The 17,441-nt window shown below is 32.1% G+C and overlaps 1 protein-coding gene across 6 annotated transcripts in view; it reads left to right on the top strand.

Moving 5' to 3' along the window:
- Positions 1–17,441, top strand: part of Dzip3 (DAZ interacting zinc finger protein 3) — an 87,664-nt gene that overhangs the window by 18,559 nt on the left and 51,664 nt on the right. For all 6 annotated transcript variants that reach the window (XM_071615374.1, XM_071615375.1, XM_071615376.1 and 3 more), the window contains 6 exons: positions 2,546–2,662; positions 6,984–7,064; positions 8,244–8,368; positions 11,334–11,448; positions 14,508–14,627; positions 15,969–16,070. In XM_071615374.1, the coding sequence (XP_071471475.1) occupies positions 2,546–2,662; positions 6,984–7,064; positions 8,244–8,368; positions 11,334–11,448; positions 14,508–14,627; positions 15,969–16,070 (660 nt within the window). The remainder of the gene's footprint in view (positions 1–2,545; positions 2,663–6,983; positions 7,065–8,243; positions 8,369–11,333; positions 11,449–14,507; positions 14,628–15,968; positions 16,071–17,441) is intronic.

Here is a 17,441-nt window from a genome sequence, read left to right as displayed (position 1 = left end):
TAAATATCAATACAAATTCCATAATCATTGAAAAGATGACAGTGAATTCTGCTATTTGTAGTAGTTGCCTGAGTTGTTTCAAAACAATTTCCTGTGAAGAACTAGAAAACAGGAAAAATCTGCATATTTTCTAGTCCAGAATTATCACCTGAATTATAGTTTTATATATCCACCATTGATTCAACATTATTTCTTGAATTTGATTAGGCATATAAAACATAACACTGAAGTTATCATCTCTATCAAATAGGCTAGGTAATTTCAGATCAATTTTCCCATTGAGAATGACTAAAAATGCTAAACAAAATATGAAAATCAGGGGCAGGATTGTGGCTTAGTGGTAGAGCGCATGCATGAGACACTGGGTTCGATCCCCGCAACACATAAAAATAGAAATAAATAAATGTATTGTGTCCATCTACAACTAAAAACAGTATTTAAAAATATGAAAATCACTGAAAGCAATGGAAAGCCATAATAGCACTGAAAATCTCTGAAGCCAACATGTAGGAGAGGTGGAAGTCCCTTCTCTTTGATAAGCCATGCACTCTAATTTTCCCCTAGTCTTTGCTTATTTGCTTTTCTGTTAGACTTAAGTAATTCACCCAGGGATTGGGATAATTCTAAACTTACTTCTGTTTCATGAGAAAGGGTCTGTTGTCAGTGCCTTGCACATATTCTTGAAACACTATCTTTTCAGTATTCTCTGGTCAGTTGTGTTTTAATATCTACATCTATTGCCTCAAGGCCTGTTCTAAAACTGCTGAATGCTGTACATCTGGCATTTCGGAAGTTCTTATTAATCCCCCCTCCCAAAAGCATTCAATCAATGTATTAGAAGTTATGACATAAATTAGAAGTTATTATATAAATACTCCTTTTCCATCTCCCCTTTAGTCAGGTAAATCTTAGGCTTTTAATTTTTCAAGAGTCCAGAGTGTCGCTGTTATATGAACCCCAGTTGCCCATTGTACTTTATTAAAAGCTTTTTTGGGCTGAGGATGTGGCTCAAGCGGTTGCGCGCTCGCCTGGCATGCGTGCGGCCTGGGTTCTATCCTCAGCACCACATACAAAGATGTTGTGTCCGCCAAAAACTAAAAAATAAATATTAAAAGAAAATTCATTCTCTCTCTCTCTCTCTCTCTCCTTCTCTCTTTAAAAAAAAAAAGCTTGCTTTTCCTTCTCGTTATTTTTCCCCTTTCTAACCATTATTCTCTACCTCCCAAATAAACTACTTGCATTCAGATCTTTTAATTATAGTCTGCTTTTATTAGAACCAAAACAAAAGAATAAGGTGTTTACTAGAGTCCCTGCCATGCACTCTAATTTTTCTCTAACTCTGCCTATCTCCTGAGAGCTCTGCCTGGCATCATAGCCACAAGTGAATTTGGCAGTTCCTTTAGAAAAGTGGTTCTAAGTCTATCTCATGTCTTTGGGTCTTCCACCTCTCCTGCATGTTGGCTTCAGAGATTTTCGATGCCGTTATGGCATTCCATTGCTTTCAGTGATTTTCATATTTTGTTTAGCATTTTTAGTCATTCTCATCAGGAGGATTAATCTGAAATTACCTAGTCCGTTTGACAGAGGCATAACTTTAGTGTTATGTTTTATATGCCTATTCAAATTCAAGAAATAATGTTGAGTAAGTAGTTGAATATATGAGTTTGTAATTCAGGTGACAATTGTGGACTAGAAAAATAAATTTGGAAACTATCAGTTTGTAGATAATATTTTAAAATATAACAGTGGATTACTTTAGGGAATGTGTGTTGATAACAAAAGAGATTTATTGAGTCATCTGTTGGGGAGACTGAAATACAGTATCTAGTTAGTTAGGAGAAAAGAAGGAAAGAATTATATACTGGAAACCAAGTTTACAAAGTGTAGATTAGGGCTGGGGATGTAGTTCAGTAGTAGAGCACTTGCCTAGCCTGTGTGTGTCCTGGGTTCAATCCTCAGTAACACACAGGCACACACACAAAAAAAGAAATTATAGATTAAACTTTTCACAGGTTGTATACATCATTAAATACAATATAATTTAAAGCATTTGAGGGTACAACTTTGGGGAATCAGCACACAGAAAAGACATAGTTCTTTAATTTTATCCATGTGAATAACAAAGTAGGTAGAAAATAAAAGTGCATATTAGCTCATTTCCTCTAATTTGGTATAAAATGCTTGCCCTGATTTTTGGTAGTACTGCCATAGTTTCTATTTACCACAGATTCAGGGCTGGAAAGAAGATTTTACCTATACTTGTGAAGAGAAATAATGAGAGTAAAGTAGGATTACTTCTTTTACTCTGAAGTAGGAGTTGATGTTGCCAACCTCTTGCTTTTAGTGTTTATAGGAAATAGTTACAAACAAGATTCATCAACTACTTATAATTCAAACATGAGTATACCTGGGTGCTATAGATTTTTTGAAAACCATCTTTATCTGTTCCAATTTTTCTATAGTGAGCATGTATTATTGGTATAATATAAATATTTATGGGTATTTATTCTAACTTAAAGAAATTCTCAACTAACCTATTTTTCAGAGAGAAGTTGCAGCAAATAGCCAGAATGGGGAGGAAATTGTTCCTGCTTTAACTTTACGTTTTTTGATAACACAATTGGAAACAGCACTTAGGAACATTCAAGCTACTAATTATACTGTAAGTATATTCCTTGAAATAATGGAACTTGGACAGCATTTATTTTTTTCAGAGCCTCAAAAAAATTTATTGTCCCATTGTCTCAATGTAATATCCCTACTTGACTTATATGCCCATATTAACAAGTCAGGAATTTAGAATTACCTCACAAAATTGATTTTTCAAGGCTATCACTTAAGTGATAGAAACATAGATTAAATAAAAAAACTGCAGATGAAGTGGACCAAAGCAGACTGTACAAAAAAAGCATTTGGGGGAATGTCACAAAAAAGACATACAGTTAGTCATCCATAGCCACAGGTTCAATAGATCTGAATTTAACCAACTACAGACCAAAAAGATAGTTAGGCCTATAATAGTTGTATCTGTATTTAATATGCACAGACTTTTTATCATATTATTATCCCTTAAACAATAGTGCATAATAACTAATTTTGTAGCATTTACATTGTATTTGATATTATAAGTAATCTAAAGGTGATTTATAATATGTGGGAGGATTTTAGTAGATTACATGCAAATACTCTATCATTTTTAAAAACTTCCTTTAGTGTAGATGGACACCATACCTTTTTTATTTATTTATATTTAGATGTGCTGAGGATGAATCCCAGTGCCTCACACATGCTGGGCAATAACTCTACCACTGAGCTACAACCTCAGCCCAATAGTCTATCATTATATGTAAGAGATATAGCATCTCTAGAAGGGGTAGGGTCCTGGAACCAACCCCTCATGATAATAAAGGACAACAGCAAGCACTGGACAATATTCTGTGGTAATACATGATAAGAACAAGTTTTACACATCTTAGAGAGTACCCAGGACAGTAAGCATGTGTCATTACACTGTGTTACCAACAGGTACCTTTAACCTCTGCTTAAGAGTACTTATTTTTACTCATTTTGCCCATGATCATCTTAAGTGGACAGCATATTTTAATGCAGGAACATCAATGCATTTTTATTTAGAGGTGTAAGCCAATTTATCTTTTCCTCTTTTACCTCTAGAGAAGAGTACATAGAATTTATTTCCTTCCTTTATCTTACTTTCATATGTGACTGCATCTCTATAATGAACTTATTCTAGCTCTCTTCTCTACCAAAAAACTGTTTGAGTTATCAGAAACTGGAACTTGTAGAACTATGCTTTCCAAATTAGGAATGAAAAGTCATGAACTTCAAAAATAAGAATAAGGTGTTTACATAGAAAGACAAAAATTCCATGAATAAGGTGTTTACATAGAAAGACAAAAATTGCATGATGTCACTGATATGTGCAATCTAGAAAATGTTGAATTTGTACAAATAGAGAATAGAATAGCACTTTTCCAGAGGATAAAGAAGGGGAGATGGAGATATTGGTCAAAAAAAAAAAAGGATAGAGAATTTCAGTTAGGAGAAATAATAAGTTTAAGAGATATTATGCAACATTGTGGCTATAGTTAATAATGATGTATTGTATTTTTAAAAATGTGAATTAGATTTTAAGTCTTCTTATTACATAAAATGATAAATATGTGAGATCATGCATGTTACTTAGCTTGATTTAGCCATTCTGAAACCGGTTATAGCTGGGTACAGTGGCACACAACTGTAATCCCAGAAGCTCAGGAAGCTGAGGCATGAGGATCAAAGCCAGCAGGAGTTCAAAGCCAGCCTCAGCAAAGCAACTCATCGAAACACTGTCTCTAAATAAAATACAAAATAGAACTGGGGATGTGGCTTAGTGGTTTTGTCCCCTGAGTTCAGTCCCTGGTATCCCCCATTAATTTAGCCAGTTTACTTTACTACTACTACTACTACTAATAATAATAATAGTAATAATAATAAAAGGGCAATAAAATAAAAAATCAAATTTTTGGCATAACTTGGATCTGTAAAGTAAACTGAATTCTGCATATATGTAGAAAGATAGATTATGGTTATCTTCAAAAAAGTACTGTTTAAATGCCTAAAAGATAGTCCTAAAATAAAAGATTCCATATTATAAGGATGTACAAAGGGGTTAAACATTAGTCCTTATTTAGTACTTGCAGAAATAAAGAGATTCTAGATGTATTCAAAAAAGAATCCAAAGAAAAGGAAGTTTGCATCTTGATATCCCTAGGATGTGTATCTACTGCTGCTTGCTAATCAGATTGACAATCAATGAAGTATAACAGTATATAATGAACATTGTCCAAGTTTCTTCAAAGACGAATCTTGAACAGAAATAGGAAATGGAAGAGTTCCCTCTCTTGGTAGCACTTGTGAGCTGACTTTTATTAATGTTATGATCAAAGCAACCTACTGCTATATCCAAATTGTTCTCCTTGTCCTTGAAGACCATCAAGGAGGAGCAAGACCACTTTGTTTGTAAGAGGCAGCACTGGGTTGCAAGGGTGGAGTGTAGATGCCAGTCACATCTGTAGCCATTTGGTTCTAGTACTTCAAATCATCTTTGCTAACTGGGATAAGATAGGGAAAAAAGGGCAGAGGTAAGGTCATAAATGTGCTGCTTTTGAAATTTCTGGAGTTTTTTGCCTTCTGATTATAGTATTACCACAATTCTGCATCTTGTTCTCAAAAATGTTTTTATTTAGAATTGCGTGAGGCATAGACTTTGTTGTACAAAGCTGAGTTTTTTAAAAAAATTGCAAAATGATAACCACATTTATTTAGTGTTTACTACATGACAGCCAGTTTTCTGAGCACTTTGCAAAGATTAGTTTATCTACTCTTTGTAATTATCTTATTATTCCCATTTTTTTAGTTTAGGAAACTGAGGCATAAAGGTTAAATAACTTGCTAATTTCCAGGTAGTAAGTAGTGGAGTTAGTATACAATCCATATAGTGTTGGCTTCAGAGTCTATGCTCTCAACTATGACATTGTACTGACTCTTCAGAGATGGGAATTTTAAGGTGGAAACCAGTTAGAAAGTACAGGAAGTTCGTAAACTTATTTAGTCCATTGAAAACAAACACAACATCTGTTTCCACAACTTTTTGAAGCCAAACTTCTAATTCTCTTCATTTGTCTCACAGATACATACAGTTGGTCATAAGAAGTGTGCTAGGGTGAGGGAATACTGTTAGATCAGCATAAAAAGGAAGTTTATATCTTAACGGATGTTAATCATCCTTATACCTGGAAAAAACTTGTTTATGGTATGAGGCAACCCCCATTAGAACACTTCACATGACAGTTGTACAGAGTACAGTTGTACTCTTCAGTAAGTATAGAGTATAAGAGTAGTAGACTTAAAGGTCTTCAGAGAAACAGAACTAGTTTATGTTATATAGGTTATGTTATATAGGTTTCCCTGTGTTTTCTCGTGCGTGTAATCAGAGCATTGTGTACTCTCCCTCTTCCCTCTCAACCCCAGCAACACAAATGTAGCAACATCTGTATTGCTTCTGCCAGGGGTAGTCCATTAGAGATTTAAGTGTTCCACATTTTTATTGGTTGGTTATCTGGGGGATCCTTTGCCTGGTATGTATTAAAATTTCAAATTACCAGAAAAAATTCCCAGATTTTCAGCATAAATCTCATTATCATCATAAATTTCAGTTCAAACAATTGAAGCCCAGCAAGCCACCTTCAACAGCTAGAAAATAGTGGGGGAAAAAAAATGAAACCCAAGTTCCAATACAAAAGCTAAGGATCAACCTTATAGGCAGGCCTTAATAAGGATATTAGTATCATGCCAGCTATGTTGATTATTTTATGCACAGGCATGTATAGTTCTATGACATTTTATCACAAGTGTGTATTTGCATAATCATTATCCTAGTGAGTTCATGCTACCTTTGTAGTTACGCCTTTCCCTTCTACCTTGCTTCCTTCCCTTATCTTTAAACTGTCTCCATCTCTGAATTTTGAGTAAATGGTGTTTAAATGAAGTAAATATCCACACATTTAAAATTTTCACTGAAGAAATGATAAGCTTTATTTTTATATTTTTAAAACAAAACCAACATGTGGAGAGTAAAGGATTTTGATGTCAGAGATGATTGAATTTTTTTCAGATAGGTGTTAGATACTTGCCTGTTCATTATTATATTATTTCCTAAAGTATTCTTGATACATAAAATATAGAATTTAAAAAAAATTATGAATTACATTTGCTTTTATTTTTTAAAATTTCTCTTCTTAAATCAAATTATCAAATTGATCTAAACATGCATACTCTATAGTTTGGATTATATAATTCACAAAATAATAATTCTTTACATTTTTCATAATTATTAAGTAGGCCAAGGATATTTAATTAAACTTGTATACCAAGAAGTAGCTTGGTCTGTATAACCAATTAACATATATTTTTTTTCTTTGCAGGCATACCAAATTAATATTGGTTATTATTTGACATTACTGTTTTTATATGGAGTAGCACTCACTGAAAGAGGAAAGAAAGAGGTATGTAGTATGTGTTATTTGCCCATTATGTTAACTTTATTTTAGCAAATTAAAATGCTGACTTTTAAAACTTCTCTAGAAATTGAAACCTTTCATTGCCTTTTTTGACATGTATTTATACTGCCCTAACTTTACCTTTTTTAAAGTGATTTTTTTAGATGCTTACCATTTGTGTAAAATAGAAAATTGTTTTGCTGCTTTAACTTGTACAGCACATTTTAATTCATTTGCTAATATGCCTTAATCTCTGTGTTCTTAATCTTACCCCTTTTGTAAAATATGAGTTCTACCTAAAAATTTTTTGTTAAATAAAGTGCAAATAAATAAAAATTGGGGAGTTAACTAGAAAATTTCTAAAGTTTCCTTCAAACTTAACATTTTCTTTTTTTTCACTGATTTTTAATGTTTTCTTTGCAGCCTCGAGATTTCTTTCACTTTTTTTTCCTAAATGGGTATTTTTTACATGATATCATAAACATATAAATATGACATTAGGTGAAATAGAATTTTTTTAAGTATACAAACTGAGGACATTTCTATTTTAAATAATTTCATGTAATACTAATTATCATTCTGTCTGATATACTAGAGAACATTTTTAAACAAGGCTTTGAAGGATTTTTTTCTGCTTGCTTTTTCCAGACCATTGCTATTATACCTGTTTTATTATTTATAGCTAAAGCATCTTTTGGAATTTATCCTGATCTTTACCTCCAAATCTGTATTGCTTATGATCTATCTGGTGCTTTCCCAAATGAGATTATATCTATGGTCAATGAGTCACTTCTTTCCAGTTTGAAAAATTAGAATTCTGCTATAATTAGAAGGAAACATTAAGAATGACAGAGAATTATGCTCCAGTAGTGATCAGAAAAACACTTATTTTGACTAGTAATATTTTCCAATTTCAAATACAAAAATTGTTATGTAACTTTCACTTTGAAACACTGGATAAAAATGTTATGATTAGAGATATTGTATTCATTCATAAATATTTTAAGTTCTGAATGCATTGTCTTTGTGATCATATACATAGATGGTAAGATTGAAGTTGTAAATAAGTGAAATGATTGGATCATCCTCAGAAATGCCTAATTTCTCCAGTTTGGGAAATAATTGTTTATTATAAAAGAACGAAATTCTTTTCACATCAGCCAAACCAGTTTTATGTCACTACAGGATTATACAGAAGCTGAGAACAAATTTCTGGTGATGAAGATGGTAATTCAAGAAAATGAAATTTGTGAAAACTTTATGTGTTTAGTTTATTTTGGACGTGGTTTACTTCGATGTGCACAGAAGAGGTAAATATTTTAAATAGTGGATAGATCTTTCAGCATCATCAACTTTTAATTTGTGAAATGGAAATAACATTTACACAGTATGTCAGGCATCATAACATTGTGAACTCATACTGCTTTGTTCTGTCTTCATCTTTCCTATAGAAAATAATTTATTTAATATACTTGAGAATATTAAATACCAAACTTAACACACCATGACAATAAGAGGAACTCTGACGTTGACATTAGCAACACAAGCTTTGGAGTCTGACAAACCTGCATTCAGATGCATTTTCTATCACCCTAAGAAACTTAATGTTGTTAAGGCCTATAGGTTTTTTCTTATCTCTAAACTAGAAATAATATAGTGTTCACCTCATAAGGACGTTATAGGTGATGAACAGTGCCCAAGACACAAAAAATACAATACTTAATAAATGAACAGTGGTTGTAGTTATTAATGTTACCATTGACTTAATGTTTTCAAAATATAAGTAAACTTGTAAAGAATTGAAAGGGTACAAGTGCTAAGTTTAGGGAATGTTTTAAATGTTTACATGTTTTTTGGAAAGTGAAATTGTACAAAGGAAACTATATAGATTATCCGTTGTTTTTTGGAAAGTGAAATTGTGCATAGGAAACTATATAGATTATCCGTTCATTTCCTATATGGATATCTTTAGCTTTTGTAGCATCTTTCATTCATTTTATTTACCACGCATCTGTCGTATTCTAGAAATTGTGCTAGGTATTAAGAGTATAGTAGTTTAAAATGGTCTTATTTTTATGTAACTGACAGTATGGTGAAAGATATAGACCTTAATTAAATACAGTTATAAAATATTCAATTATGAAATGTGATAAATGGTGAAGGGCTATGAAGGAAAACATAATGAACAGTCCAAGTCTTTACTGGAACTCCAATTTGGTTCTGAGAACTGGAAGTCTCCACTGAGGAAATTGTGGTTCAATGAGATCCGAGGGATGAATTAGGGAGTTTACTTAAGCAAACCCCTGTAAGGGACTAGGCCAAATAATTGGGTTCTTTAAAGTGTCTCCTGTGTGGTATTTTTTGGTTCTATATAAGGTTTATCTACTATTCACTGGCATACCTGTTTTTCACTGGTGTATCCAGTAGACTTCTCACTTCCTACTTACTATATCTGATTAGCATGATATCATCAATGTAGTGGGCTAGTGTTATGCTTTTCAGAATTTAAAGATGATCAGAATCTTTTCAGCCTATATTGTGACAGAATGTAAGAATTAACTGTAGTCTAAGACAAGACAAAGAATATGTACTGGTTTCTTTCCCTTAGAATGCAAACTACTTTTTATTCTCTTTACTGATGGGCAAAGGAGGAAATCTATTTTCTAGACCATCATTAATAGAAAACACAGTTGTATGGCAGCATCATTATAGAGGACAACCACCACTGAGTTTCTCAAGGCACTGGTGCTTTTCTTAACTCTTTTTCCTGCATTAATGAAACTAATGTCTTCTCTGAGCCTTTCCATGAACATTATCTAATAACAGGTTCTTTCTGGATTTTTATATTGTGTGTGGGTGTTGGGGGGCAGAGTTTGAGGGGAGAGAGAGAAACAGAGAGAGATATGTGCTGGGGATTGAACCCAGGGCCTCATGCATGCTAGGCAAGTGCTATTATCACTGAGCCACAGCCATAGTCCAGGTTAAGTCCATTCTAACATTCTTACCTCCGCAAGCCTCCTGACTCTTTCAGTAATCTGCCAAAAAATGGTTAGCATTTCTTCTTCATTTACTGTAGGCCATCATTCAAATTTTTAGGAGCCTCTCAACAGCATGTCAGGACTGGCTTCAGGTATCCTTGCTAGGAAAGTAAATTTTAAATTCTGTAAGAGTTGTCCCATATCAGTATACAATCCTCTATCCAGCCCATTGGCTTTGCTTTCTTGAGATCTACTCCCACACTTGTTTTTGCTTAAATGTGCATACCTGTAGGTTCTGCAATTCTTAGAATCTAAGTTTTTTATTCCCGAGACCTTTTTATTCCCTTTTTGACCCTTTTATATTTGACCCTAGATGTACTAGTCTGAAATTAGTGACTATAGGGTGAGGAATATATTGAGAAGGAAGGCATCATCCTTTGAGACTTGTGTCTCTCATGTTTTTGTATAGTTTGTAAGTTAAAGGGGGCTGTTGTCTTTTAGCAAAAAACCGGTCTTTGCCAGTTGGATGATTCAGTCAGAATTTAGAGAGTCAATGTTTCTGAGCACATTCCATTAAATATCCTCATTTTAGATTTTGCAGAATCCTCTCATTCCCCACAAAAGCCCTGACCTAGCAAAGTAGTCCTGTTGTGGCTATGCATTTGATCTTTTTTTTTTTTTTTTTTTTTTTAGTTCTACCCTTGTAACTAAATCCCAGGCCTTATTTGCAGCATAGTCTACCCTTATCTCTAGAGGAGATGAGAATTCTTTAAATGTTTCTATCTTCTAGTTTTATAGTGTACTGAGTTGATAGCTGCAGTCTGTAGAGGCTTATATATTAGGTCTTATTTGCAGTTTATTCCATTTTAGGATTAAAATCTGGCCCTTTTAACACAAATTATCTTTATGGATACAGAAGATGAAAATCTCTTTAAATGCTACCTTAGAGTCTTCTGGCTTTCACAGTATATTCTGGGATAATAATTGGCTGACCAGTGTCTGTCTCTTTCTTCAGGGCCTACAAGAGAGTTAAAAAAAAGCCATCCAGTTAACAAAGCTAACCTCTTTAATTACTATGGCTCCCATACTGTTAAAGCTTGAGCCACTACATAATCCATTGCCTCCCCTTCTATCTATATTTCAGCCCAATCTTCCACAGGTGAGAATCCTAGAATTTGCATGACAGAGGTTATTACAACCCTACTTACCACACAAACTTGATAACTTGTTATGTCATTTTTAAACCATACAGTATTAGAGTTTCATTCAAACTAACCTATTTTAAAATGCCTTACAGATATAATGGAGGACTGCTAGAATTTCATAAAAGCTTACAAGAAATAGGAGATACAAGTGATCATTGGTTTGACATAGATCCTACAGAAGATGGAGATTTACCTACAACTTTTAAAGTAAGAAATTATTTAGGAATAACATTTCATTTCACTGATTGGAATCATGTTTGGTAAATTTTATTTAAAAACTACATTATATTCTATGGCAAACCCTCTTTTATTGAAAATTACCTTTTAAGAAACAACTTTGATTTCATTATCTGTTCTATATATAATGTAAGTATGATTCATCAAGTACAGAGCAGCAGCATTTTCCACAACAGGAAAGTTAATATCCGTACTAGTCTAGTACTTCATGAATAGAACTAAATGTAATAGATGGCATTATTTTTTTATAATTATTTATTTTTTGTTACCTAACTTAAATTGTAATGCACTAAATGCTTTGTTCAGAAAACTTGGAAAATGTAAAACTATCCAAAGATAAAAGTTAAATTCACATGTATTTGTTCAGTGGAAAAACAATTGTTAACATTTTCATTTATGTCTATTCACATATATACATATATATATGCATATAAACACATATCCTTTATTTTTTTATACCTTTATTTTTGCTAACTTGGCTATATTATATTCATATATTTGTAGCCTGGAAATTTATAGTGTTTTAATTTTCTAGTAATTATATTCTTATATAATATGATTTTTGCAGTTCCACCTTAATTAACTTAACCATTCCCTGCTGTTAAACATTTAGTTTGTCCTAAACGTTTCAATTTTTAACTCTTAATATAAAGTGATCTTTGCATATTTCTCACATCATTCCCTTGGAATAAATTTTCTAAGTTTGAATTGTAAAACAAGTGTTTACACACTTGTAAAGTTGTTGATAATATATTCCTATATGCTCTTTCAGGAAATTGTGCCAGTTTATAGTCTTAAGACAGTGTAAGAGTCCCAGTCCCCCGAACTTTTATTCTTTTTCTTTTGGGTAATTTTTATTCAAAGCCATGTAGGTCTCTTTTTAATTTACTTAGTATGAAAATAGCTATACCAGGTTCTCCTGGTTAATGTTTGAATGGAATGTGTTTTTCCAAGCTTCTACCTTTAAACCTTTTTGTAGCCTTATATTTTAGTTGTCTTTAAGGCCAAAAATATTCCTTAAACTAAACAGGGACATTTCATTTTAAAAAAATGAGATTAGATTATCCTGGAAGCTAAACAATTCAAAATTTATATATACCTAGTAATATAATCCCAAAATATATAGGACAAAAGTTGACAACTGAAAGGAGAAATCAAAAAATCCCAGTCACTGTGGGTGTGTGTGTATCTGTGTACACCCAAGGTCTCACACATGCTAAGCAAGCACTGTACCACTGAGCTACATTTCCAGCCTACAATGGAATATTTTAATATACCTTTTTCATTATCAATAGACTTCATAAATGGCCTTTGGCATTGTCGTGATAAACATGAAGTTTAACTTTGAATTATTAATTAGCAATAATTTTGTATACTTTTTAGGTATTAAACTATATCACCCTAAAGCATTCCCAGCATAATCTTTACTGTTTGTTTTTCCTTCTTTTAAAATAATTTTCTATATTATCCAGATTATGGTCAGTGAATTTTTATATTATGCAATGTAATACAATATATGCAGTTTGACAAAAAGTTAAGAGTTCTTGCTCTGCCATCTCTAACTACAATTCCTGTTCCCTATATTTGACTCCTTCTAAGTTTCTAGTCATTTTCTTTGTTTTTTACATATTTTTCAAAGAAAGTACTGCTATTTAAAAAAATTTGTCCATTTTAGGTTTTATTTTGACTTTCCACTATAAAGGGTTAGCCCTCTTATACAAAATACGTCTCTTTGACTCTTACGCACATACACAAACACACAACAGCTCCCATCTTACTAGTAGTTTTAAATTTTTATTAAATGTCCTTATCCTAGGGATTTCCTTTACCTCTCTCCTGTGTAGAATCTTTCATGTGTCAGAACTCAAGTTTTCTCTTTCTACTTTGCTCCTGGTTTTGGTGTTGCACCTCCTGCAGCAGCTTTCCATAGAAGAGTGCTTCCTTAGGAAGTAAATTTTTTAAGAACTTTAAGTCTCAAAATAATTTATCCTTTGTACACTTTACTTATGTCTGGTCATAGAACTATAGGTTGAAAATAATTTTACTTCATTTTTTAGAAATGTTTTTCTGTTATCTTCTAGATTCTAGTATTACTTTTGAGAAATCTGATGTCATTCTGGTTTTCAGCCTTTTACATGTGACCTGTTGCATTGTCTTCTTTCCATTTTCTTTCTGAGGGTTTTTGAAGGATATCTTGTGTATCCCCAGTGTTCTGAACTTATGTTTTTGGTTCTGAAACATTTTCTTGATTTATGTATATGATAATTTCTTTTTAGTTTTCTCTTATTTCTGCTTATTATTCATATACTCTGTATATTGAACCCATTAAATAATATTTATAATTAGATACAGAATTTCTAATATTGTATTTTTGTCATTTTACCTTCTTGCAAAGATTTTCAGCTTTATCTTCCTGAATGACTGATATTCATGAAATAATCATATGCTCTCAGAAAATTAGCAGTAATACTATTTGAAATGTTCTAATACCATCCCTCTAAAGGATAAGTGTTTATGACCTTATTAATTAAGACCTGATAATGTGTTTTTCACTTATCAGCAATTTTAAAATTAGAAATTGTATTTCAAGTTGTAACTCTTGGCAATTGAAAGCATATTTTTGTACTGTACTTTTGCCAGTGTCCTAGGGCCCAATTGTGATATTGAGATATATTTTATATATATTTTATTTATATATATAAATATATGTATATATAACATGTAATTTCTTAAGCAAGTAATTCTTGATAGGAACATGCCAAGTGTTTTACTATAGGTTAGATGGAAAAAAGAAATATAGCTTCAAACATATATTTTTCTCCTTTCTCCATGTTTCTATCACTCTGTAAAATTCAGTATTTACAGTTTTGTTTACTTTTCATGTAGGAAATACGTTCTCTAACTATTTTTAAAATGCAGATCCTTCAAAAGGGAATATGATATGGACACATTACTTAAGGAAAACTTTGGAAATATTGTTATTTTAATTTATCATTATTCATGAGAATATTTTTTATTTTGAAATCTAGGATCTTCTCAATAATTTTATCAAGACAACTGAAAGTAATATAATGAAACAGACCATTTGTAGTTATCTAGATTGTGAACGATCTTGTGAAGCTGACATTTTAAAGAACACCAATTATAAGGTACCATATTTAATACTTTACTGAGTATTTTAATGTGATTATAAAATTAACTTAGATGAAATTATTATATCATTATGTTCTGAAATATTATTTTAAAAGAGTTTTAACTTAATTACAATGGTCATGCAGTTGAGAAGATGTTTCATTATCTCTGAGAATTTCAATTCAGAATGAGCAATAATTATTCACAATCTGTACGTTAGTTAAAAAATAATTAGTTTTGTTAAGATTTTTATAACACATACCTACAGAATTGTAACTATTATTTCTGTTATCGTACAGTGAAAATGATCTAGAAATTCTTTTTACTTAATAGTTAGAAATGTTAGAAATCGAGAACAGGAGCATTTTACTAAAGAGAAAAGTTGTCACTCCTCAGTAATTATGATATTAAATAAGTTCTCATTACCTCTTCAGTAGGCCTTCTAGAAGGGAAAGGAATGAAACTCTTTGAGTTTTAACTTGAATAAATTCAACAATCAGAATACTTCTGATAGATCTCTCTAAATCAATCAGAATTAAACTACGTGATATCATAAGATGGGAGAAGAAGATTGATTATCAGTGCAAAATCAAACACCACTTCTGTAAGATAATTGCAGTCTCACTTGCAAGGAATGTTTATAACAAATGGAGAAGGTGGAGAAAAGAAGGCCAAGATATTTCCTTACGATAAGACAGGGATTGATAAGTGGGCTAGGTGAGGTAGAGTTCTCAAAACAAAGCATGTTCCGTATTGGTTTAGGTAACATGGTACTATGGTGCTGAAATTTCCTAGGAAAGCCTGGTAAAATAAAGTCCTGGACATGCAGCTTCAATATTTGTAATATAAGCAGAATTCCTACATAAGGAGAAATAGGGCTATAGTTCCCAGGGAGAGCATATAGGAAGGACAAACATATCCATACCTGTGATAACATAGTAGCCCAGGAACTGTCACTATGGAACAAATCTGAGGTGCAGTGATGAGTTATATAAAAGAGATTCAAGGAATAATGGTATGGAGTTGGAGCTGGTAGAAAAGAAGATGTAAAAATGAAGATGATCTGGGATCTACTTATTTTCCTTGTTAGAGGTTACTCTCTGGGTTCTGTTATTTTATTGTACATAGAATATGGAAAATATTACATTGACCTGTTCAAATCATTGCCCTTTTTAAACTGTCTTTATTGTAAAAATGACATAAAGTTCTTCAGTGATCTCTATAGGTAAATTTTGAATGCCGTGCAAAACTCATTATGATAAAGTACTTTTAAAAGTAACTTGAGGAGTTTGCATTTTTTGTACTTACATGAATTACTACTTATTTCCATATCAATTGCTTACTTTTATTTTTTCCAGGGATTTTTTCAGTTAATGTGCAGTAAAAGTTGCTGTGTTTATTTCCATAAAATTTGTTGGAAAAAGTTCAAGAATTTAAAATATCCAGGTGAACATGATCAGGTATATTTGCTTTTCTTTCTTAAAACTTTGCTATAGCACTTCTTCTTCCCTTTCCCATTTTGTCTTCATTCTATTTATTTCTTCCTATGTATATTTTCCCTGTTTTTTCCTCTCTCCATTTTCTTCTCATTTCTCTCTGATGCTTATCTTCCCACCATTCTTCATCCCTCATTATTATTTATTAAATAGCTCTTTGTAGCAGGTATTCTGCTAGTTGTTTTGCCTAATTATTTCTAACAATTCATTTTCTTGCCTCTAGATGTTTATACTCAAGAATAGAAATATTGTTCCATATATTCACATAAAGGATATAAAATCAGAGTAGAACTGCTTAATAAATACACAGGATAATTATACAATTTTAAGAATAATTTCTTTTCGGGGGGTGGTATTTGAACCCAGGGGGACTCAACTACTGAGCCACATTCCCAGCCCTTTCTATTTTTTATTTTGAGACAGGGTCTCACTAAATTGCTGAAGAGCCTTGCTGAGTTATTGAGGTTGGTTTTGAACCTGTGATCCTCCTGCCTCAGCTCCGAAGATAAGCCACTGGGATTATAGATGTGCACCACCATGCTCAGTGATAATTTATATTTTTAGGCATTGAGAACAAGGACAAATTTGTTTTAATATTTGGATTTGTTTATATTTAGTTTCTACCCATATCATACTCCTCTTTCCTACTAAAATTGAAGTGGAATGCCATAACACAATTCTGTATTTTTCTTTAGTGAGTTAATGACCATAAGTTGGGTCTTAATTTTGATTCTGTAGGGTTTATATTGTGCAAACAGTAAGAAAACCTTATAAATTGTGGTGTATTATAAAAAAAAAAAAAACTGGATATAGACTTGGGAAATATGGGTTCAACTCCAGATTGAGACACTTATTAATTTTATTACATTTGACTGGTAATGTAGCCATTCCAAGACAAATTTTTTTAAGTTCTAAAGGATAAGGTAAACCTATTTCATAGGGTTATTGTGAGGAACTGACATTATAAACTGTACAAAGAATTATATAAGGCACTGCTATTCATTTTTAAGTGGTATTTAAATACTTCTTCAATTTCTTTTATTATTAGGACCATTAATATTGCTCAATCTTAAAAAGAGAAGTAAAAGAAATGTAAAACTAAGCCAGAGATAATGGCAAAGTCAGAATCAGAGAAAAGAATGATGCAAAATTTGTATTTTTCTGTTTTCTCGGGAATCTTTGAGTATCTGGTAATTCTGTATTCAGTAAGAAATTCAGTATTCTTTTATACTTCCTCAATTAGAACATTTTACATAAAGTTGCTTTCCTTGGAACAGCAAATACATTTTAGGCTGTAATATAGCTCTTTACACATTTGGAAATAGAAATGACTAG

This window comes from Marmota flaviventris, chromosome 8 (genome assembly GCF_047511675.1).
Source record: "Marmota flaviventris isolate mMarFla1 chromosome 8, mMarFla1.hap1, whole genome shotgun sequence".
In the NCBI taxonomy this organism is placed as follows: domain Eukaryota; kingdom Metazoa; phylum Chordata; class Mammalia; order Rodentia; family Sciuridae; genus Marmota; species Marmota flaviventris.
The sequence above is the reverse complement of the archived record's forward strand: the minus strand, read 5'-3'. Positions and strand labels throughout refer to the sequence as shown.